The sequence below is a fragment of the Cyprinodon tularosa genome, unplaced genomic scaffold (assembly GCF_016077235.1).
Source record: "Cyprinodon tularosa strain WSP-4 unplaced genomic scaffold, ASM1607723v1 ctg622, whole genome shotgun sequence".
Classification (NCBI taxonomy): domain Eukaryota; kingdom Metazoa; phylum Chordata; class Actinopteri; order Cyprinodontiformes; family Cyprinodontidae; genus Cyprinodon; species Cyprinodon tularosa.
In genome coordinates, this window is record NW_024039366.1 from 337,043 (window position 1) to 360,518 (window position 23,476).

Genomic DNA, 23,476 nt, shown 5'->3' on the forward strand with positions numbered 1-23,476 from the left:
ATCCCTATGCTATCAACCAAGCATTGATTATTTTACTTGGTATTGATATTGAGTATAAAATTTGTGTGCAGATGTGTGATAACCCCCCCCCCCCCCCGGCTTCTGGCCTGAAGTTGATAGGTGGATCTTCTTAGCATGTCTGAAGCTTTTTCCTAAACCTTTTAAGCTTTTATTTCATTGCAGGAAGAAATTGATGGGAAGAGACACGTGGTGGAATTAATCTCATTCATAGAATAGCAGAATATTTTTTTTTTTTAGCAAAAGATTAACTTTAGAAATAAAACACAAAGCCTCTTAAAGAAAACAAAGACATTGGTTAGCTGCTATCTAATGTGTGTGTTTGTAACTGCAGGGGAGGCCAGCACACCTCATTGGAGCAGAGCTCTCCACCTCAGAGTAACACCCCCGGAACCCCTCCCTCCTATAAACTCCCCTCTCTGCTCGGCAACTATGAGGGTAAAGATGACTTCCCTCTCAGAAAGACGGGTGAGAAGCGCAGAAAGCAGTCTTTATTTTGAGTTATTTATCAACATCAAAAAGTTGCCTTATTTCTTGCACAGGTGAACACTGCTCATTCAGACTGTAATGTCACAATGCTCCTGTTTGAGCTAACACCGTTTCTTTAATACGACTGACAACAAAGTGCATCCAAACACAATGTAGAGATTTAACAACTCTATGCCATGATTGAGAAATGAGCAGTCCCACTGTCCTTTGCTGCAAGAGAGCATCTGTTATGATGACATGTAGCAGACTACTCAGAACAGATCTGTTCCTGTGTCATGCTTTTTAACGTGAAAAAGTTGAGTCATTTGGTGAGGAAACAGTAGAAGCCATTCAAAATTTATCGACTTTCCTTGATGGGCCCTTGGCTGGTCCCCTTTAATTCCTTTTTAAACATTAATCTTTGTACTAAAATATTCTTTCTGTCACGATTTGTGAACATATAGATCTAAAGAGAACCGTCATCTCCAGGTCAGATCATGTAATTCCGTTAAAGGGTGGAGTCAGTAAAAAAAGATGCAAGATGGGGGTCACTCCAGTGGCTGGAAGTTGGTGGGGATTTCGCTGGGAGTTGGAGGGAAGTGGGCTGCCATTTGGCTGGGAAGGGCCATTTTGAATGGCTGCTACTGGAAATGATGTGGACAAAAAACAGATATCGCAATATTTTTAAGTTGATATTTGTAATTTGATTATTCGAAATGTAAAATTGTCTTATTAGCAATAAAATTGCCAGTATACTATCAGAGTTAAATGAACTTAAATCTTGCTCCATCAATGCAAAAATTCATATAACAATGAGTAAAGATTTGGCACCTAAAATTTGATGAATGCACTGCTCAGAAAATAAAATTAGTTAAATCAAACTTCTGTGAAATCAAACTGTCCACTTGTTAAGACACTTATTGGTTATCAATGTCAAATGCTAAACAGCATTTGACATTGATAACCAATAAGTGTAAGCAATTGGAAATTATTGGTAATTAGGAAGACACACTCAAATGAGTCCTGCAGGTGGGGACCACAGATCACTTCTCATTACGGCTGATGTTTTGGCCATATTTTTTGGCCATTTTTGAATGTTTGTGGTTCTTTCACCCTCCCCAACAGCATGAGGCAGACTCTACAAATCACACAAATGGCTTAGGTAGTGCAGCTTGTCCAGGATGGCGCAGAGCTGTGGCAAGAAGGTTTGCTGTGTCCATCAGCGTAGTGTTCAGAGACATGAGGCGCTACCAAGAGAAAGGCCAGTACACCAGGAGACATGGAGGAAGCTGTAAGAGGGCAGCTACCCAGCAGCAGGACTGCTACCTCCACCTCTGTACAAGGAGGAACAGGAGGAGCACTGCCAGACCCCTGCAAAATGAACTCCACAGATAGGGCTTGTGCTCACAGCCCAAAACCGTGCAGGACGCTTGGCATTTGCCATAGAACACCAGATTGGCGAATTCATCACCTGCTCCCTGTGCTCTTCAAAGATGAAAGCACGTTCTACCTAAGCACATGCGACAGACGTAGCAGTGTCTTGAGCTACCCTAGACAGCGATATACTGCCTGCAACATCCTTTAGCATGTCCGGTTTGGCAGGGGGTCAGTAAGGGTGTGAGGAGGCGTTTCATACAGCCTTCTATGCGCTCGCAAGAGTGACTCCCATTAGGTACCGACATGAGATCCTCAGACCCCTCTAAGACCATATGCTGTTGCAGTTGGACCTGGGTTCCTCCTAATGCAGGACAAAGCTAGACATGATGTGGCTGGAGTGTGTCAGCAGTTCCTGTAACACAAAATCATTGAACTGGACTGGCTTGCATGTTACCCAGACCTGAATCTGACTGAGCACATCTCATCAGGAGCATGCCCAGCGGTTATAGGCAGCTTATCCAGCCCCATGGAGGCCACGCACGGTACTGAGCCTCATTTTGACCAGTTTTAAGGACATTATGTCAAAGTTGGATCAGCCTGAATTTTTTTTCTGCTTTGATTTCCTTTCATGATTTTTGTGTAATTTTGTTTTCAGCACATTCAACAAAGTATTAAATAAGAATATTTATGATGTGTTATTTCAGTGTTCCCTTTATTGCACTGGAATAAAAAATTAATCAGATATTTTGTTTTTATTATTTTAAATGTAAACATCATATTCCATACCTGGTATATTGCAAACCATAGGTGTCAAAAGTATTATGTTTATATTGATTTATTATGTTTATCACTCAAGTAGAAGTATAAATCCTACTGTTTAAAAAAACTTTTGTAGAACTTAAGATTTTTACTCAAAAGTGTAAAAGTACACCTTTTAAAACTACTTAAAGTAAAAATGTAAAAGTAATGCAGGAAAAAATGTTAAGATAATTTTTCTGCAATTCTAGATGACAACTTGCTTAAACTTAATTTTCAAAGCTTTATAACTATTGGTAATAGTCTCAAATTTAACTTTGCAGCATAAATGTGGCAAACAACAAGTTGATCCTGCACCAAGTCCAACCACAAAGAAATTGTCTGGCTGATATAAATTATTTGGATGTTTTAACAACATACCAACAGGCCATAATGAAAATTAGCTTAAAAAGAACAAAAATAACAAGTCTGTTTTTGAAACGTAAGGAGTAGAAATTTGAGGAAATTGAAAAAGATGTGAGGAGTAGAAGTAAAAAGTTGTCTCCAGTAAAGTATAGATAGCCAAAATTTCTACTTAAGGTAACAAAGTATTTCTACTTTGTTACCTGACACCCCTGTTGCAAACCAAGAAAGATCCATGATAATTTATTAAAACATAAGTGTGCTTTGTGCTGGTGAAGATTCTGAGTCATCCGGCACATAGTCATTCCAAAACAGTTAAAAAAAACAAACCACTGAACTTTGTTTCCAAGTTTGAGGACATTTCACTTCCCATCCAGGAACAACCCGCCTTTCAGCGATATAGACTGGTATGTGGCTTTGCAGGCTAACAAAGAAGCCAAACGACCCCCGTTTCAAAGGGTTGGACCCGTTCGTCCGCCCGTTTGTTGGGCTACTGTATAAAGCCTTGAACTCAACACTATTTCTGACATTATTAATTGAAAAAGCTTCTTGGATGGGAAGCAAAATGCCTTAGAACTTGGAAACAAAGTCCAGTGGATTGTTTTTTAATGTTTATGGAATGACTATGACCTGGATGACTGACAGTCTTCACCAGGATCACAGTCTTAACAAATTTATGTAGTGCATTGCCAGCACTCACCACTCTCCATAGTTACATGATAGTAAAATGTTTTACAGATCAATATTTTTCATCTGAAAAACATGGTCTGGAAAATACTGAAATACTCATAGTATTTTCTACTACACTCATCTCTGAAATCCTCACGACTGAGGATTTACTTTGCAGGCTTCATTGAAGGTTGAAATTCCCAAACTGCCAAATGAAATGTTCAGCAATATTTGAAATCTGAAAAAGTTCTACAGACAGTCCCTTTGTCGCCATCTCTCTATGTCGGACTTGTTCAGTCTCGGAGCCGAATCTGAAGGTCCGCTCCAGGTTGAAGCAAAAAGTGGCAGAAAGGCGTAGCTCCCCGCTCCTGCGCAGGAAGGACGGAACCGTCATCAGCGCCTTCAAGAAAAGGGCCATTGAGATATCAGGTAAGCAAAGACTTCTTTCTTTCTAAAGTAGAGAAGACGAACAAACCACCAAAGCCTGAAAAGCGACTTGAAACCATTTTCTCGATTTCTGTCCTAGTTTCCACCCTCTGTAATAGCGCTCCAGGTTCAGGTCCCAGCAGTCCCAACAGTTCCAACACAGCGATCGCCAATGGCAACACGGGATCAGTCCCCAACATACAGACTGAGGTAGAGATTCACAACTTAAATTATTCAAGCAAAGTTAATAGGTCTGTTCCATGAGTTTTTCAGTCTCTACCTTTTCATAAACAAGTCAAGACTGGCCGGATCAGTAATCAGTATTTTTATTAAAGATTAATTAGCTTTAGCAAAATGAAAGTAACGTACTTGTTTCATCAAATAATGCATTTAATTTATTCAGATTTAATTTTCATTAATGAATTATACTGATAATGTTTTTATTCAACTGAATAGAAACAATTGAATGAAAATTGTAAGTGTAATATTTACTGGTGGGCTGCCAGCTGGACAGATGGTTTAAAAATGAAAGATGGGACATTTGGACATTATTTGAATGTGACTCAAACATAATAATAAGAACAGACACCAATTATTCAGAGGATGTTTGTGTCAACCTTGTTTGCTGTATTTTGTGAAACTCCCTCTTTTTTTTTTAAATTAATTCTTTACATGTTTTTTTAGATGAAAGAGTCTTAGAAGTGCAGTCAATTTCCTAAAGGTCATATAGTTTGCTTAAAACCAGTTACAGCATAAAACTAATGTCTTGAATGCACATTATATCTAACATTTAAGACCATACAAATTTAACAACAGGTTATGGGGAAGATTTGCCCACTGAAACTGGTGAGACGATGCAGATAAGAAGCGTATAACATTCTCCCTTGTATATTGTAGCCTGGGCCATCTTAGTCGGGTGCAGTTTTAATTCAGTTCAGTTTATTTCTATAGCGCCAATTCACAACACATGTCATCTCAAGCACTTAACAATTCAAGCAGGTCATACAGTCAAATTGATTCAAAGTTTTTTAACAAAGAAAAACCACTATCGACTCATTGACTCAAAGGCAATCCCTCACACTAAGCGAGCTTGTAGCAGCCATCTGTTGAGGCCGACTGAGGCTCAAGGATACAGAAGCAGACATACAGAAAAAAGCAGAGATACAAAAGGCAACTGCGCCCACGTCAAGGAAAAACACAGCCAGGTAGATGAGGTCCGAGCCAGCTCCCATGTCAGAGGATGAAGAGAGCACATTCAGTTAGTCAGAGAAACAGGACTACCCTGAAAAACAGGCCGATCTTGGGCTACGTTAACACTGCAGGCCTTAATGCTCAATTCCGATTTTGTTGTGAAATCTGATTTTTTTGCGTGTCCGTTCACACTTCCAAGTATATGCGACTTGTATGTGATCTACTGTGTGAACTGAAAGCGTTCAACCGAAGTGTCCCGCATGCGCACTCGAGGACGCAATGAAGTCACATGTAGCAAGCGTCCTCAGTGTTTGCGGAAGTAAACATGACTCGTAATACCGCAGTGTATATTGCGTTCTTTAAGTTCTTCTCCAACAGGAGCAGGCACATTACGAACGAAATCTTTTTAAGAAGATCAAAAGTAAGTCAGCAACCTCACTTTCTCTCCATTGACTGCTCTCTGTTTTATCTTCCGCCATGGTTGTTAGTTTTTCCCGCCTCCGCTTAGTAGGACGCAGATTAGTAACGTTTAGTAACATTTGTCAAGTGTCAATGACGTGTAGGTCGGATGAATGCGACCTGCCCGTACAGACACAGGTCGCATTTGAAAAGATCAGATACGTATCGGATTCAGGACCACATATCCAAGTGGCCTGGGTCGCATTTAAAGAAATCCGATCTGTGTCGTTCAGACTGTCATAAAAAGATCAGATACAGGTCACATATGGGCAAAAAAATCGGAATTGGGTCACTTCAGGCTGCAGTGTGAACGTAGCCTTGGACATCTATACACAAACTCGTTGATGGCAGCAGCACAGCTGATATTATTTATCTCCAGGATGGAGTCACAGCCAAACAGGAACAAACCAGATGAAGCTACTATAAGAAAAAGCAGAGAGAGCAGAATGTTAGAGATTGAACTAACAGATCCTACAGTGGGAGAATAGAGGTAGAATAAAGCAGAACAATGAAAAATAGCTCCTTGTGTCCTCCAGAAGTCTAAGCCTATAGCAGCATAACTATAGAGATAGCTCAGGATAACCTGAGCCACTCTAACTAGAAGCTTTGTAAAAGGGGAAAGTTTTAAGCCTAGCCTTAAAAGTAGACAGGGTGTCTGCCTCACGGACAAAACTGGTAGTTGGTTCCACAGGAGAGGAGCCTGATAACTAAAAGATCTACCACCCTTTCTACTTTGGGTGCAATGAAGCCTGAAATGCCATTTTTCATTCTCATATTTGCTCATATCAGCTTTTTCTCCACAGCGACTTAGACATCTACTTTGTTGATGTCTTCACGGTGTATTAGAATCAAAAGTGGTTTTTTATGTTGAATTTATAAAACATTTTGATAAATCTAATTTGTGGAAAGTAGTTATTTTGTCATTAGGTTAGAATCTGAACCCTTTGTTCATCCCAGTACTAAGGCTCTGCCTTTGGAGATAGTAAACTTTTGTTTAACAAACACAATCTGAGTCAGGCTTCCCGCGGATCCTTAAAAAGTCTTAAAATCCATTGAATTTTTCAGTGAAAAACTAACGCTGCCTGTCACAGGTCTTTAAATTGTTACTGCATCATAAATAGAATTTTTTTTGAAATCCATACCAAACATTGAAATAATGAAATGATTATATTTTTACATTTACCGAATGGCTTGCTGCACTGCAAAAGCAATCTAGAAATAAGTAAAAATGCTTTATATCAAGTGTATTTACCCTTTATTTAAGTAGGTAAATAATATGACTTGCCAATGGATTGAGTATTTTTACTCTTAAATTAAGGTAATTAGATAATATGCAATTAAACTAAGACAAGTTTTTTATTATATTTTACATGTAAATTGTCTTGTTCCCTTGGCAAAGTGTCTCACTTCCCTCCTCAATTCAAGAAAAAATTAACCTGACACATTCAGATTTAAATTTTTTTGCAGTGTGTAACCATTATTGCTTCTGTCCTGATAGCGGAAGCAATAAAAACGATGTTGTAGCCAGACTTGGCGTAACGCGCCACTAACTTTTATCTTGACAACATGGGGAAGTGTAGAATTAACGAAATTCAGTTTTCTGCATGGTGAAACCCATAGCCAGGATTGTAGATGAGGCACTATGGGAATCAAGGCAGTGGAGTCACACATGCAAAGTTTCAAAACTAAGTTAGTGAGAAGCAGCAGGTATTTCTCCGTTCTGTTCGACCCTTGTCTCTGAAATGCCTCCACTGCATCTCCCCCATCAACAACAGCGCCAATAGAACCAAATCTCTGGATAATGTTTGGCCGTATGCCCAAAATGAAAGCACAAAGTTTGTGAATTCAGTTCACTTGTTGATAAAAATAGATTTGTTATTTGTGTGTTTTTAGCTTTCTTTCTATATGGAAAGCTTTTCAGTTCAGTTCAATTCAATCCAGCAATTCAGTTTTTTTATATTGCGCCAATTTCAAAACAAATGTCATCTCTAGGCCCTTTATTGAGACAATTCAACCAGATCAAACAGTCAAATTGATTAAAACACTTCTATCTAAGGAAAACCAGTTGATTGTTTAGACTCATTGACTTGAAGGCAATCCCTCACACTAAACATGCATGCAGCGACAGTGGAGAGGAAAAACTCCCTTTTAATAGTAAAAAAAAAAAAAAAACTCCCGCAAAACCAGGCTCAGGCCCATCTGCTGAGGCCGACTGGGGTTCAAAGAGAAAGAAGCAGACATAAAGAAAGAAGCAGAGATACAAAAAGAACTTTTCAACCAGCTCCATGGGCGGCCCCGTCCAGGAAAATCAGCAGGTAGATGAGCTCCTAGCCAGCTCCCATGTCAGAGGATGAAGAGAGCACATCTTACCCATAACCGTCTACTGGCTACTGGAACCCTGATAGTTTAGCCTGAAGCAGCAGAGATTATGTCAAATACCTGTTTTTACTTTGGTTTGGGTCTACTTCACCAAGGATCCCAGATAATTAGTTTTTTGGTGTGATGGTGGTCAATCCAGAGTCTTGGTTCCCACACTCAATTCGACTATGCCATGGAAATCATTTAAATTCAGGTTTGGAAATGACATTTGGGTTAAATCCTATTATGGTCTGTATGGGATTTTTGTTGATGCTGATGGCTGTAGGCAGGACAGATTACCAGCAGGGCTCTGTCTTTCAGTGGTTGTGGGAAAGCTTCTGACCAAAACACTTGTTTAATAACAGTCACACTGGTTTAAATACTTGATTTTGGACATTTTTCATTCTCAAATCTACATTTGTGAAAAAAACCAAAAACAATGAAAACGTTTTTTACCTACAGTAGCTCCATGGTCTCCGCTAATTGTTGTGATAAAACCAGTGAAATTTATACCTTTGAAGACTGATGAATCTTCTTTTTGATTAAATTTTTCTATTGACTGAATGTTGGAAGCAGAATGTTCATGTTTTGGATGAAAATGGCTCTAAGCTGACTGTTTGTCTTGCAGCTGAGATCTCTTCATCAGACTCTGGGGGCTGATGGGACATTGAGTCATCTTAGCCTCTACACTTCACCCTCCCTACCCAATATCTCCTTAGGCCTTCCAGCCAACACACACATCACAGTAAGTCATTGCTTAAATGTATTAAACCTCCACATTTTATGTTTTTGCTTGGTGGTATTAGTCCTGCAGATAATGAGATTTTTTTCTTATAGCAACATTTCCATAAGATTTTTTTGTAGAGCAGAGAAGTAAGGAATACCAGTCTTTTCAAAGGGATTTCCAAGGCCCATGCCAACAACCATTATTTTGACATCAGTGTAACCAATCACCGATATGTGCTGCCATTTTTGGGCAGATTCTTTGGATCGACATTGCTTTAAACAAAAGGACACTTATATGTGTATATACATATATATACATATATATGTATATGTGTACATATATGTGTATATATATATATATATATATATATATATATATATATATATATATATATATATATATATATATATATATATATATATATATATATATATATACATATATGTGTAAATATACATATATACATATGTATATAATTGAATTATATGTGTATATATACATATATACGTACCTGTATGAACAGTAATATAAAAATTATAAAAATGGCTGTGCTTTGAATGTAAGTAGTTTGTCTCTCCACCTGGGAGAGGAAAATAAAATAGTTTTGAAGATGATTTCAATATAAAGGCCATTTCTTTCTTTCTTTCATATAAGAACAATGTATATACCAGTTTTTTTATTGTAGACGTCACCTTATAGATTTCTGTGTGTTTGTGATACATTGTTGATTAGCTGGCTGACATTTAACAGGCACCTGCTTTCTAGCGTATTTGTTACTTAAGCTTTATTTTGTTTTCTTTTCTATACCTGGTCCTTAATTTAACATCAAAGACACCTTCCATTCACAGGCGCCTCAGAAGCTGACCAATCAGCAAGAGGCAGAACATCAGGCCATCCAGTCCTTACGAGGGGGCGGAGCTCTTACGGGAAAGTTCCTCTCAACTTCTTCCATACCTGCAGGTAAGATTCAATTCAGTTCAATTCAGTTTATTTATATAGCGCCAAATTCACAACACATGTCATCTCAAGGCACTTTACAGTTCAACCAGATCATACAGTCAAATTGATACAAAGTTTTCTATCTAAGGAAAACCAGTTGATTGCATTGACTCATTGACTCAAATACAATCCCTCACACTAAGCATGCTTGTAGCGACAGTGGAGAGGAAAAACTCCCTTTTAACAGGAAGAAACCTCCAGCAGAACTAGGCTCAGTGTGAGCGGCCATCTGCCGAGGCCGGCTGGGGTTCAAGGAGACAGAAGCAGACATAGAAAAAGCAGCTGTAAAAGGCGGCCCCGTCCAGGAAACACACGGCCAGGCAGACGAGCACCAAGATTAATGCACCATTTAAACATTCGATTAGCATCTACAGTGCTTTACAAAAGCCCCCTGAACTGCCGTTTTTGTAAATATTTTGGTAAGCTGTGAAGTTCTAAACCCTGCGATTTCATCATACAGTTTAAGTTGTATCTGCGTGCAAAGATTGAAAATATCGCACAATGTATGCTCGGCTTAAGGTGTAATAGACGACTAATTCAACAGAGCAGGTTATCACACATAGTTATATTTATATATTATATATAAATACTATATATATATATATATATATATATATATATATATATATATATATATATATATATATATATATATATATATTATATATTTATATTTACATGAAATATATTGCTGCTTAAAGTTGCAGGTTATACAGGCAAGAGAAGAAGAAAGGTTTAGTAGATAGAGTGCGACTCATTTTGCCATAAAAATATGATATTATTAAGTTAGATTGTCAATTATGGAGCTTCTAGCTAAAAACAGATCAGAACTGAGGACAAAAGCACATCATACTTTTCACGTTTACATTATTTGTAAATTATCTTAAAAGCCATTTATCATTTTCAAGCTGCAGTTGGTAAAACAAACTCCTCAGTTTGTCTTTGTGCTTAAAGTTTGCCTGCTCTCTTTGTGCATGCTTGGATTCTTTCTGGAAACTGTGTCTTACGTCCACAGTCTAAAACAATCAGTTTGGGTTAAATGTTCTCTGTCATAAACTCCCTGATGTTTGAGTATGTATGCACATAATGAGCCTGGTTGTTGCTCAGTTTTTAACTGGTTACATATTAATTCCGTATTCTTTTTAATTTTTTTAGTAACAGTGTCCTGTCTGGCAATGTGGCAATAAGAATAATTGTCTTGATGCCAAAAAGAGCCCAACAGATTTTACTTTCACAAGTGGAGCAGTACGGCTATCGACATAGTGTTCCGCTTGTTTTATACATATAAATTGCTTTATTATTATTATGCAGGGAGTTTTACAGATTAATTGGACAACGCAATGTAAGTAGAACAGGAAAGGAAAAACAGACAAAAAAGGAGAAAAGATGAAAGAAAGAGGAAATAAAAGAGAGATAGTGATAAAACATTTCCAGTCTGCTTCATCACCTGCAAAGAGATGTAAAAATAATGGCACAACCAACGGACATGGTACAAGGCATACAATTAAGTAACACCTAGATACTATCGCTGAAATATAAGTGGTATTATTTAATCTGACATGTATTCTGTGTTACCTGAAGATAAGAATATGGGCTTTCTGTATGGAAGTGAATCTCTAAGAACCGGGAACCAAGCACCTGTAGTTGTTTGTGAGAGTGCACTTGTGCATGTAAAGTTTATACAATGAAAAAACGCTCAATAGTGGTTGTGAAAAGCAGAAGAGGTACCCCTCCAGAGCACTGAGTCCAGTGCCGGGGGACCCCAGACGCCCACAGGGACCCCAAGAGAGAAGGCGCCAAGGAGGGGCCAACCCAGGAGATCCGACCCCCACCAAGGGAGGAGGAGAGACAGCCCTGAGGAAGTCCCCCAGCCGCCACAATGCCGGAACCCCCGGGAGCCACGGCGACGAGTCCACAGGCTCCACCGGCAGCCAGCAACCCCGAAGTGAATCCGGCCATGGGCCCCAGGGATTCGAGGCCCCAGTGGTGCCCCACCCGCCGGCGAGAGCCCCTGCCGGCCCCTGGCCGGCCAGGCCCTGTGGAAAAGCCACCAGGAATAAGCCAGTAGCCACCCGGGCATCCACCCCCAAACCCCAAGCTCCACCAGTGTACCTGCAAGCCCAGGCGCCAGCCAGCAGAGAGAGAACAGGACAGGGGAATGGGCTCCGCATTTGGAGTAGACTGGAGATGTGCTTGGGAGAGGGAGCAGTTCAGACCCCAACCTGAAAAAACAAAAACAAACAAAATAAACTCACAGTCTTAGTCATGCCTTCCCACCTTAGTGCCCCCCACTCATACCACACAGACTCTGTAGAGATGAGCCAAAAATACGCGGATGCACCTTCAAAACACTCACATCCAATAATCCCAGGACCAAGGACCCGGCGGCATCGGTGGTTGGTCCTCGGATTATCGGATAACCCAATAAGTGAACCTAAAATTCGGACACTAAGCAAGCTTTTGGAGAGGAAAAACTCCCTTTTAACAGAAATAAACCTCCAGCAGAACCAGGCTCAGTGTGAGCGCCCATCTGCCAAGGCCAAGTGGGGTTAAAGGAGACAGAAGCAGAGAAACAAAAGGCAACCAGCTCCACAGGTAGCTCCGTCCAGGAAACACAGAGCCAGGCAGACAAGCTCTGAGCCAGCTCCCATGTCAGAGGATGAAGAAGGCAAATCCAGTTCATTACTTTCAGACAATCCTCACGACTTCTGACACCATGTCGTGTTAGCAGTTTTCAAAGGAATTCAGGCCACTCTTCGTAGAAAAACTTTGTCTCCTTTTATTTAGCTTCTCGCTACCCCCACCCGGAAGTACCTAAGTCCTTCCTGTTGGCCATTAACAATAAAACAAAACTGTTTAGAAGAAATTACACCACATCCCCCTTTCTTAGAAAACAATGCACTATGTGAACACTCACACAAATCAACTTTATAACATCAAATTTCTTCTCTTATATGCGCTGAACTTCTTTTGTTTCTCTTGATCTTGTTCTGACAGGAGCTATGAAAACTGTCCTTGACTTCTGACTTTCATTCTCAGACTGGTTTGGTGTGGACGAGGTGTCCTTTGTAGGACTTGTTGGTGTACTGGGTAATTGTTCCTTTGGTGTGACGTAAATAGTGGCAATAGGTGATGTCTGTTCCTCCTGATGGCACCAGAAGGGCTCCCCACCACATATTAACGGGGCTTGGAGTGACGTGAGATGACAATCCCTTTGATTTTGGTGTCTCGAACCTGATGTCTTCTGTTGAATACTTAGCTGACCTTTGTTCTCCCCCCTCTCTCTCTCTCTCTCTCTCTCTCTCTCTCTCTCTCTCTCTCTCTCTTGACTCCACCGCATTCTTGTGTGGCAAACTGGGAAAGGGCAAGGAGGGAAGTTTTGGTACAGCGGTGCGAAGTCTCCGTCCCATTAGTAATTGAGCTGGGCTATATCCATTTGCCAATGGGGTTGCACGATAGGTCAAAAGTGCAAGATAGGGGTATTTTGCTTTTTTTTAATAGCCTTTTTACAGTTTGGACATTCCGTTCAGCCTTGCCGTTACTTTGAGCAAACCTTGGGCTGCTGGTTATATATCTGAACCCATAGGCTGCTGAAAAGTCTTTGAACTGCTGGCTAGAGAACTGAGGACCGTTGTCACTGTAGAAAAGCTCAGGAATTCCATGTCTGGAAAAGATCGACTTCAGGTGCACGATGACATCCTCTGATCTCGTAGGAGTGAGCTTAGCTATCTCCACAAACCTGGAGTAGTAGTCCACCAGAAGTAAATAATTACTGCCATTTCAGGTGAAAAGATCTGTTCCGACTTTCTGCCAGGGTCTCTCCGGGAGCTCACTAGGCATTAAAGGCTCCACAGGGTTGGCACAGTCTTTTATGCATACCGAGCAGTTTTCACAAGTTTGTTGATTTGACCACTCAGACCAGGCCACCACACTGTCTCTCTGGCGCGTTCTCTGCATCTGGACATTCCCTGATGTGCCTCATGTAGGGCGACAAAGACAGAATTCCGCATAGTGGTTGGAATAACAAGTGTGGTGGCTTTCAATAACAGTCCATCCAGAACAGTTAGAGTCTCTATGTGGCCAATATGTTTTTATAGGGCCAAAAAGAAAGCTGTAGTCTGGCCAATCTTTCTGAAAATATGAGATAACCTCTGAACATTTACTGTCTGTTATAAGCTCTTCTTTCAGCTGTGTGATGTATGCTGAGCTAGCAGGTAGGCTTCTGATGATTTCATCCACATAAATGTTAGCTCTAGGATCTGGATCTTGGTTAACGGGTGCGTGTGAAAATGTGTCTGCTGTAAGGAGAGCTTTACCTGGAGTGTGGGTGATAGAGTAGCTATACCTCATAAGCCTAAGTCAAAACCGCTGGATCCTGGGAGGAAGCTCTGTAAGTGCTTGTTGTCCTAGCAGGCTGATAAGTGGCTTATGGTACGTTTCTAAGGAGAACTGTCTCCCAATAAGAAAGTATTTAAATCTTTCACATCTCCACGTTAGCTCAAGCACCTGCTTCTCCACCTGCGCCCATCTCTGTTCAGTTTCTGTTAGGGAGGGTGATGCGTATGCTACACGTCTCCACTTCTCCTCCTCCTTTTGAAATAGAACGGCTCCCATACCATAGGATGAGGCATCTGCTGACAGTTTCAACTCTTTATTTGGGTCATAAAGTCTGAGGACTGGTGTCGACGTCAGATCATTTTACAGTTGATTGAACGCTTTTTGTTGTGCACAGCTCCAAACCCATAGATTTTTCTTTGACAGGAGATCACACAGGGGCTTATCTTTGTCTACCAGTCCTGGAATGAATCTGCCCAAATTATTAACCATCCCAAGGAAACTGCGAAGTTCACTGACATTAGTTGGTTCCTCCATTCCTTTTACAGCTTTTGTTTTGTCTGGGTCGGGTCGAACTTCATCTGCAGGCAAGATGTGTCCTACGAATTTTACTTCCTGTTTGTTCAGTTATCCATGTTTAACGTGACTCCAGCCTCTTGCACCTTCTTAAGCACGGATTGTCCCCAAATCAGAATGTCGTCCATGTGACAAACCACACCTTGCAGTCCATTTAGGATTACTGACATTCTACACTGAAAATGTTCTGGGGCTGAGGGAATCCCAAAAGGAAGTCTGTTAAAATGGTAGCGTCCAAAAGGCGTGATAAATGTTGTGTAGTTTGCTAACTCTGATGACAGTGGAACCTTTCAAATGCCTCTGTTTGCATCGAGCTTACATAAAACTTTTGCTCCAGCCAGGGATCCAAGTGTTTGTTCAACCGAGGGCAGGATGTATTTTTCCCGGCACACTGCTTCATTAAGATGAGTGAGGTCCACACAAATGCGCACTGATCCAATTTTAGTTGGCACTGGGACCATACCTGAACACCATTCCATTGGCTCTTCAACTCTGCTGATGACTCCCATTGACTCCATCTTCCCCAGTTCCTGTTTCACTCTTCCTGACAAAGGGATGGGGACTCGTCTGGGTGTGGCCAGCAAAAAAGGTACAGCATCAGGTTTCAACTTAATGGTGTACGGTTGCTGTATTGCCCCTAAACCCTGACACAATTTGGGGTAGTTGTCCTTTAAAAGTTCTATCTGGTTTACACAGCTCTCTCCTTTTTGGGTTAGTGTGGAAGTGTGTCTGGGATGGAATAACTGATACATCAGCTCCAGTGTCTATCTTACATCTAACTTTGTGATTTCAGATAGTAATGTCTGCATACCAGGGGTCAGACCCAGAACCAAGGAACATGAGTGTGTCATTACAGCCATCAGTTTCTATCACATGTACAGATTTTACAGATTTACACACTTTACTGTAATGTCCTCTTTTACCACATGTATAACAATTCACATCTTTTGCTGGGCATTGTCCTTTTCCATGAGCTACCACACCTGTAGCATGATCTCTCACTTGGTGTTCTTGCTTTTGTAGTGTACTTTGGTTGAATTTGGGGTTTGTAGGAAGGATGTTTCTGCTTTTTGTGTTTTGCCAAAACAGCGTCCATTTCCACTTTATTTTCCCCCCTGATGTCTGTCTGTTGCCTTTTTATGATTTCATACTAGCGGGCTTTATTCACTGCTTTCTCAAGCGTCAAATCCTTATCCATTTGAAGTCTCTCTGCCAGGCTGGTGTCTCTCAATCCCACAACGAGGCGATCTCTTATTTACTCATCGTGCACTGTAGTTGCAGTTTTCAGCCAAGGCATAAAGCGCAGTGACAAACGAGTGAACAGTCTCATTAACCTGCTGCACTCTCTGGTTAAATCTGACTCTCTCATAAATAATATTTTTTCTGGGCACAAAATATGCATCCAAAATGTCTCTCACTGCTTGGTATTGGTGTCTTTGGGCATCTGATAATACCTGGCCTTGCAGAATGTCGCTGCTTCATCTCCCCTACAATATATGAGTGTCTTAACTTGATTAGCCTCTGAGTTAAGATGTAGGTTGCTAGCCAGTCTGAATCTTTCAAACCTGCGTATCCACTTTTCCCATTCCTGTGGCTTTGCGAAATCAAATGCTTCTGGAGGCTGAATGGTGAATGTCACTCTCCGATAATATTACTTTCAGGCAATCCTCCCCACCTCTTACACCATGTCGTGCTCGCGGTTTTCAAAGGAATTCAGGCCACTCTTCATAGAACAACTATGTCTCTTTTATTTAGCTTCTCACCACCACCACCCAGAAGTACCTAAGTGCTTCCTGTCGGCCCTTCACAATAAAACAAAACTTTTTATAACAAATTACACCACATAGATGACAGCAGCACAGCTGATATTTCTCTCCAGGATGGAGTCACAGCCAAATAGGAACAGACGAGGCCAAGCTACTAGGCTAGAGTTCAGTTTCTTGTAATGTGACAAAATCTCAAAACATTCCAGGGATACTTTTGGTGGACAGGTGTCTTTTGATTCCTTTACAGGTGCTGCTCATGATGTGGAGACTCCGCCCCCCAACTCTCATTCAGCCCATTCCTCATTGCTGCAACATGTCCTGCTGCTGGAGCAGGCCCGACAACAAACAGCTATGCTCGGTAAAACAAATTAAAAACTACCCTAACATTGTCACAATAACAATACAGTCATTACTGAGTACTGTTCCATCCAATCAGGGCCCATGTACAATCAATCACCACTGGTTACTGCAGAAAGAGGCGTCAGCACTGGAATGCGGCCCATCACCAAGCTGCCCCGGCATCGACCATTGGCTCGCACACAAAGTGCTCCTTTACCCCAGTCACCCCAGGCCCTGCAGCAGCTGGTAGTCCAACAGCAGCACCAGCACTTCCTTGAGAAACACTACAAGGTATAACCAGTTCACAATCTTCCTCAGCTGTCATAGGTCTGTACAGTAACACTGCATTTGGTATGTAGATGTTATCAAAAGGGGGGGACCTCCCTAGACCACCACCCACTCACCCTGAGGAGATAGAGGAGGAGCTAACAGAGAACAATGACATGCAGGAAGACGAAGGGGCGGGGCAACACAGGTTTAGTAAAAGCTCTTTACTTCCAAACATAAATCCAGGTTACCGATGTTTCTGTTCAAATTAGAAGACTCTGATGTGTTTTTTTCTGTTGTTCAGGCTGCAGAAGGAGGGATCAGATGACAGCAGCCATTCATCTGAGCGAATAGGTGTGCACATAAAGGGGGAGGAGGAGCCCAGGATAATGCATGTAAAAGGCGACAGCACGGAGAGTGAGCTGGATGAAGATGAGGAAGATGATGATGTCATCCAGCTAAGAGAGAGCGAGGAAGAGGAAAGGGGCAGCTACATGCAGGTTGGTGTGAAAATACTGCCTTTCTACAGTATCAAAACTATTCATTACAAACACCTGGATATTCAGGATTTGAAACAATCTGGAAAATTTTTGGAAAAGTTCTGGAATTTCATTCAGTGATATTCAATGTCTGGTTAAAAATGAAAGATATTAGATTCCAAATATTAATATTTCTATGTATTGTATTAATATGTATGATAATATCATACATCTTCCTTCCTTCCTTCCTTCCTTCCTTCCTTCCTTCCTTCCTTCCTTCCTTCCTTCCTTCCTTCCTTCCTTCCTTCCTTCCTTCCTTCCTTCCTTCCTTCCTTCCTTCCTTCCTTCCTTCCTTCCTTCCTTCACAGTTAAAATACTGAAATGAATAAAATTTAATGAAAACAGGACAGAAAATTAAAATAGAAAAGAAGAAAAAAATTGAAAAGCACTGCAGCGGTACAGACATTTTTGTTCCAGTTCATAATTAAAAAAAACAAGCTCAATGTTAATTTTACACAGACGAAAATGAGCTTGGTCATGTCCATAGTTCACTGTTGCAAAAAATTAAATAATTTCACCAACGTATAATGAAGTAGTTAAAGTTAATTTGGTAAATTAAGCCACTTCTACACTATAGGATTTTTCTCATCCAACATTGAATCCATCATTTATGGACCAGTGCAGTAGCAATATAGCATTGAGGGTTAATGAAATGAAATGTTTGATAACTTTTCAGTCTAAAACCAAGGTCATCATTTTTATGAAACATTATCACAAAGATGGTTGAATCACTCAAATGCATCATCAGCTGATGTCTTGATGTTTTTTCCCTCTGACTGATTTTTTGTTGTTGTCCTATTTCAGTTGTCGCCATGTTGTGTTTCTGACTTAAGCTAATAATTATCCGCCCCTACCTCAACATAAACCTGAGGAAGGCTCTGCACAGCTGCTCTAACACAAAAAACTCTTTATGTCTCTTTAAATATTTCCTCTTTATTAAGGTTTAGTGAGTTGAAAGTACAATATGTGATGCCTGCTTCTATACAGAGCTGCTCCCTGCTTACTTGGATCACATTGCTAATGATATGTGAGCCCTATTAACAGCTGAGTAAATGTGATTTGGATTGTTCAGTGTGGTATGGTGACACACTCAAACAACACAAGTTTCAATAAATAAATTTTTTTTTTAATTCAATGAAATTCAGTTTATTTCATTTTTATAGCGCCAATTCACAACTCGTCATCTTAAGGCAGCTCAAAGAGACAATTCAAAAAGTTTACTATCTAAGGGCCCTGTCTTACCTTGCCGATTTGGACAGCGTCTGCCCTACATCCCAGAATCTCCTAAAACACTGGCATATGCTGAAATTTCTATGTATTTTGGGCGTAAACATACCGTATTCATAACAAGTCAATGTCCAGCGGCAGCTAATCTTATGTATAATGCACTGCAGCATCAGTTAAAGCTGCTCCCCTCAGGCGCATTGCTGCTCCTGAAGGGAGAAGCAATGCGCCCGAAGGCGCCCAGTCTGAATAAAAAGATGTCTTTGATCTCGGTATTAAACTAGCTGCTATTTGCTGCCCGCCCAAAAAAAAAATACATAGAAAGTAGGGATGCACGACATTGGGATTTTGGCCGATATCCGATATGCCGATATTTTAAAACTCATGAAGCCCATAACCGATACCGATGTTAAAGCTGGACAAAAATAAGTAGTAATTGAAAATAGCAGTTTTGTTATCCATTTCTGACACTTTGAAAAATAATATACTCAAATATATTTTCATATGCTGATATCAAATAGATTTTTAAAAACGTGGTATCGATCTATTTTACTTTCAAAATCTCGTGAAATTTCATCGTTCTGTTACAAACTCTCGTGATATTTGGAAATTCTTGTGAGATTTTGTTAGTAAAATAGATCGATACTGCGTCAATATATCAACATATAAAAATATGGCAAAATTTCGTGAATTTTCGGGGGATTTCGTAGCATAACGATGACATATAGCAATATTTAATTAGTAAAAGAGATTGATATGGTGTTTTTAAATGGCAATATATCAGCATATGAAGATATTGTGATATTTAAATGTATCAATATTTTTTCCCTCGTCTTTAGAAGTTTTTAAGTCTGTAAAAAAGAAGTTTTTGAGGAAGAAGAAGAAGTAGTATTTTTTTGACTTTAGAAACTCAGAAGCTGATCAAATATCGGGTTAAATATCGGTGGGGTGGCCGATGTCCGATATTCAGTTTTAAGGCCGATACCGATAGGGGACTGATTATATTGTGCATCCCTAATAGAAATAAAAAAGAAAGAGTTGTTTTCAGTCACAGCAGATTCAGCATCATGTATGCTAGAAGGTTTGTTGGCCGTGGGCATGAACGCAGGGAGGATCCTTCACACTCACCTTCTGGCTCACCCTATAATGGGGATGATGTATGGAGGAGAACTCATTGTTTCTTCCTGTGAACCCCCTCTTATATTAAAACTAAGGGTGTGCAAAATAATCATCATGCAATCGCAATTCTAATTTTTGCGATCTACTGCATCGATTCTTGAAGGCAAGAATCGATTATAAAAAAAAAACTAAAATAAAATAATAAAATACATTAATGGTTGGCGCACATCAGCCAAACCAAGTGGAATACAACTTCCAGTCCAGCAGATGTCGCTGCGGATGTGTTGACGCCGAGTCATACGAAATAAAACATGGAGGACACTATGAAAATTCGCCCCCCGGCTCCATCACATTTCAAGTCAGATGCTTGGATGCATTCTGGCTTTAAAAACAAAGAAGGTAATAACAACATTGATATGATGCACGTAATTTGCAAAAGGGGAAATGTCATACTTTTGAATGTTTTCGTTTCATTGGTTTAAAGGACCACTGAGGCCATGTAAACGGCACTGATTATCCTTATTTTGTTATTTTAAGTTTGATGAATCCTAAGATCTTTTTGTCAGCGTGTCCACACCAGTAATAGTAATATTTGTGTCCAGTATTTGTTTTCATGCCAACACCTCCAAAAGTCATTTCAATAATTGCAGCTATGTATGAATTCAGTTGCTTTCAGTTATGTATCAATTGAAGACACTATCCAGATCACACCCAGCCAGTCAGCCACTGGTAAGGGCTGTATCTTTTTCTTACAGTGTTCAGTGAAAATATAGCAATGCATCGCAATATTTCAAGTATCAGGATGCATTGTGATAGAATCGCATCGTGGCATGTAAATCGTGATTCGAATCGAATCGTGACTTCTTTGCCAATACCCACCCCTAATTAAAACACTGCCAATGTGGAATTATACAGTAGCTGTATGTGTTGAAGATAAGCTTTTGATAAGTTGTGCACAAGTTACTCATAGGTTTTGAATAAGCTAGACACCACGACTTATGAGTAACTTACACTTAACGTATGTCAACAATCAGATAAATAACATGTAATATGGCATACATTGGGAAATTTAGAAAATGCTAAAAGCTTCTTCATGTTCTCGCCATATGTCGACGTGTGCCAGCGTGCTTCAGTGTGCTCATAACAAAACGTACCCATAAGTTACCCAACATATTCCTGCGTTTTTGCCAGATTTTTTAGTACTTCAGGCATGCACTGATCTAAATGGTCTGATTGCATCTGAAGCTGATTACATCCAGTCATTGACTTTGCAGGATTCTCTCCTGGATGAACATGAGGCGACAGCAGATACTGGCTTACATTGTGCTGTTGACTCTTCAGCAATCCCTCACACTGAGTAAGAATGTTCGGATTAATGTGTCTAACCCACATGCAGAACACTCGGAGGCAGATGAAAAAGTTCAAAGATTTATTAATAATAAATGTACCAAGTATGTTCAGATCCAAGAGGGGGCTTGACTGGTCACGAGTGGGTTCACTGCTGAGGAGGACAGAGAGATTAGTGGAGGTCCAGGTCTTTTGCTGGTTGTGAGTGTTCAGGTCTGTACCTGTTCGGAAATGGAGCAGAGCTGCAGAGGGGGGGAACCTTGACGGTCCAGAGGTTGTCGGCTGGCTGAGGGCAGAGGCGGAGGCAGAGCTTACTGAGTTCAGGCAGATCACTGATTGAGTTTTCCTTCCAGTAATCTTCTGAGAGCGGGCAGGCAGGTACTTGACTGAGGCTGCTCTCCAGAGTCCTACTGAGAATGAGCAGACAGATCACCGGCAGAGAAACTCTCCAGAGTTTCAGGTATTCAGGCAGGATCAACCTGGGAGGCAGAGAGGAGAAAAACGGGATCAGGTTTGGTTCACAGAAAGTCAGAGATCACAGACAGGCAGGTTGGCTCAGGCATGCTAACCGTTACTGGCAAAACACTGGCACTGGAGTGAAGCTCTCCGCCTCCTTAAGTACGGATCTCCTGATGAGCAGATGAGAGACAGGTGGTGCGGTCGGCTCATGCTCCAGGAGATCTCGTGCGCCCTCTGGTGGAGAAAGTGGACAAACCTCCAGATCCCAACAATAAATATAAAACTAATAAAAAGAGTTTGAGCTCCTCCTATTAGGTTTTACTTGAGACTAATATTGGATGTTTCTTTTCTTACTTTAATTTAAGAGAAAAGCAGGAAACGATTCCTGCTAAATGTCTGGGAACATCTAACTTTAACTTAAAGATTCAATAAAATTAAATAAAAAAATACTTTACTAATCCCAAAGGTAAATGTTGCAGTTACTCATTGGTTGTTTTTACCAGGTGTTCTATGTGTTGATAGCTGCAGGCAGGAAGAATTTTCTGTATCAGTCTGGCTTGCACCGGATCTTGAGAAGCCTCTGACTGAGGACATCTTGCTGCTTATAAATCTTCTCAAGAGAATGCTCACAGTTGTCCATGAGCTTCTTGACTTTATGAATAATTATTCTATGTGAAATCATCTCCTGAGCTTCTAGAGGAGTTCCTTGAACAGAACTGGTCTTTTTAATTAGCCTGTTAATGTTTTTTAAGGTAATTTGCTCTGTTACCCTAGTAGATGATGGAGGAAGAGATAAGACTGTCCACAATAGACTTATAGAAGATAAGTAGCATCTTCTTGTAAACTCCAAAGGATCTAAGCTTCCTTAGGAAGTAGTCTGCTCTGTTCCTTCTTGTAGATTTCTAAACGGTTGTGTCTCCGGTCTAGTTTGTTTCTTGGTGAGGAGAACCAACAGAAGCCTCTCTGGGACTTTCCTAATTTTCATTATTCACTGAGTCATCTTTGGCAATGGAACAAGGCAGGAGGCAGCGGCGTAGGAAGCGGGGGGGACGGGGGGGACATGTCCCTCCCAATATAAAAGCCAGGTGGATATGTCCCCCCCAAAAATTGTACCGCAAAATATTAGATTTTGACAATTTTTTAACTATCGTGCTTTTATTTTGAAGGCGCAGCATAGCGTTACGTCACTGTACTCCCCCTCCCCTCTGTGAACTGTTGAGTGTTTGAGCACTCAGAGGGAAACAGCGATACAGAAAGTCAGAAACTTGTGAATGAGGTAAAATGGTCTGTCGGGAATGCTGCTATGAATATTGCTTATTTATAACGTCTTGTTGTCAGTTCATTTTCATATATAGAAACTGAATCTTTTTGGTTTAGGCATCTTAGTCTTGTAGGAAGAGGATTAGGGCCACTGAAAAAAAAGGTTAACTGATTTTTAATTTTTTTTAGTTTAACATGGGGGAAAAAGTCAGAATTCTGACTTTTCTCAGAATTCTGACTTTAATCTCAGAATTCTGACTTTTTTCTCAGATTTCTGACTTTAATCTCAGAATTCTGACTTTTTTCTCAGATTTCTGACTTTAATCTCAGAATTCTGACTTTTTTCTCAGAAATCTGACAGATGATTAATGTTTCTAATCAATTTACATTTTTTT

At 40.4% G+C, this 23,476-nt stretch overlaps 1 protein-coding gene across 4 annotated transcripts in view; it reads left to right on the top strand.

Moving 5' to 3' along the window:
* Positions 1-23,476, top strand: part of hdac5 (histone deacetylase 5) — a 117,173-nt gene that overhangs the window by 67,891 nt on the left and 25,806 nt on the right. For all 4 annotated transcript variants that reach the window (XM_038307864.1, XM_038307863.1, XM_038307862.1 and 1 more), the window contains 9 exons: positions 353-486; positions 3,988-4,119; positions 4,217-4,326; positions 8,753-8,869; positions 9,700-9,811; positions 16,775-16,885; positions 16,964-17,157; positions 17,226-17,341; positions 17,438-17,633. In XM_038307864.1, the coding sequence (XP_038163792.1) occupies positions 353-486; positions 3,988-4,119; positions 4,217-4,326; positions 8,753-8,869; positions 9,700-9,811; positions 16,775-16,885; positions 16,964-17,157; positions 17,226-17,341; positions 17,438-17,633 (1,222 nt within the window). The remainder of the gene's footprint in view (positions 1-352; positions 487-3,987; positions 4,120-4,216; positions 4,327-8,752; positions 8,870-9,699; positions 9,812-16,774; positions 16,886-16,963; positions 17,158-17,225; positions 17,342-17,437; positions 17,634-23,476) is intronic.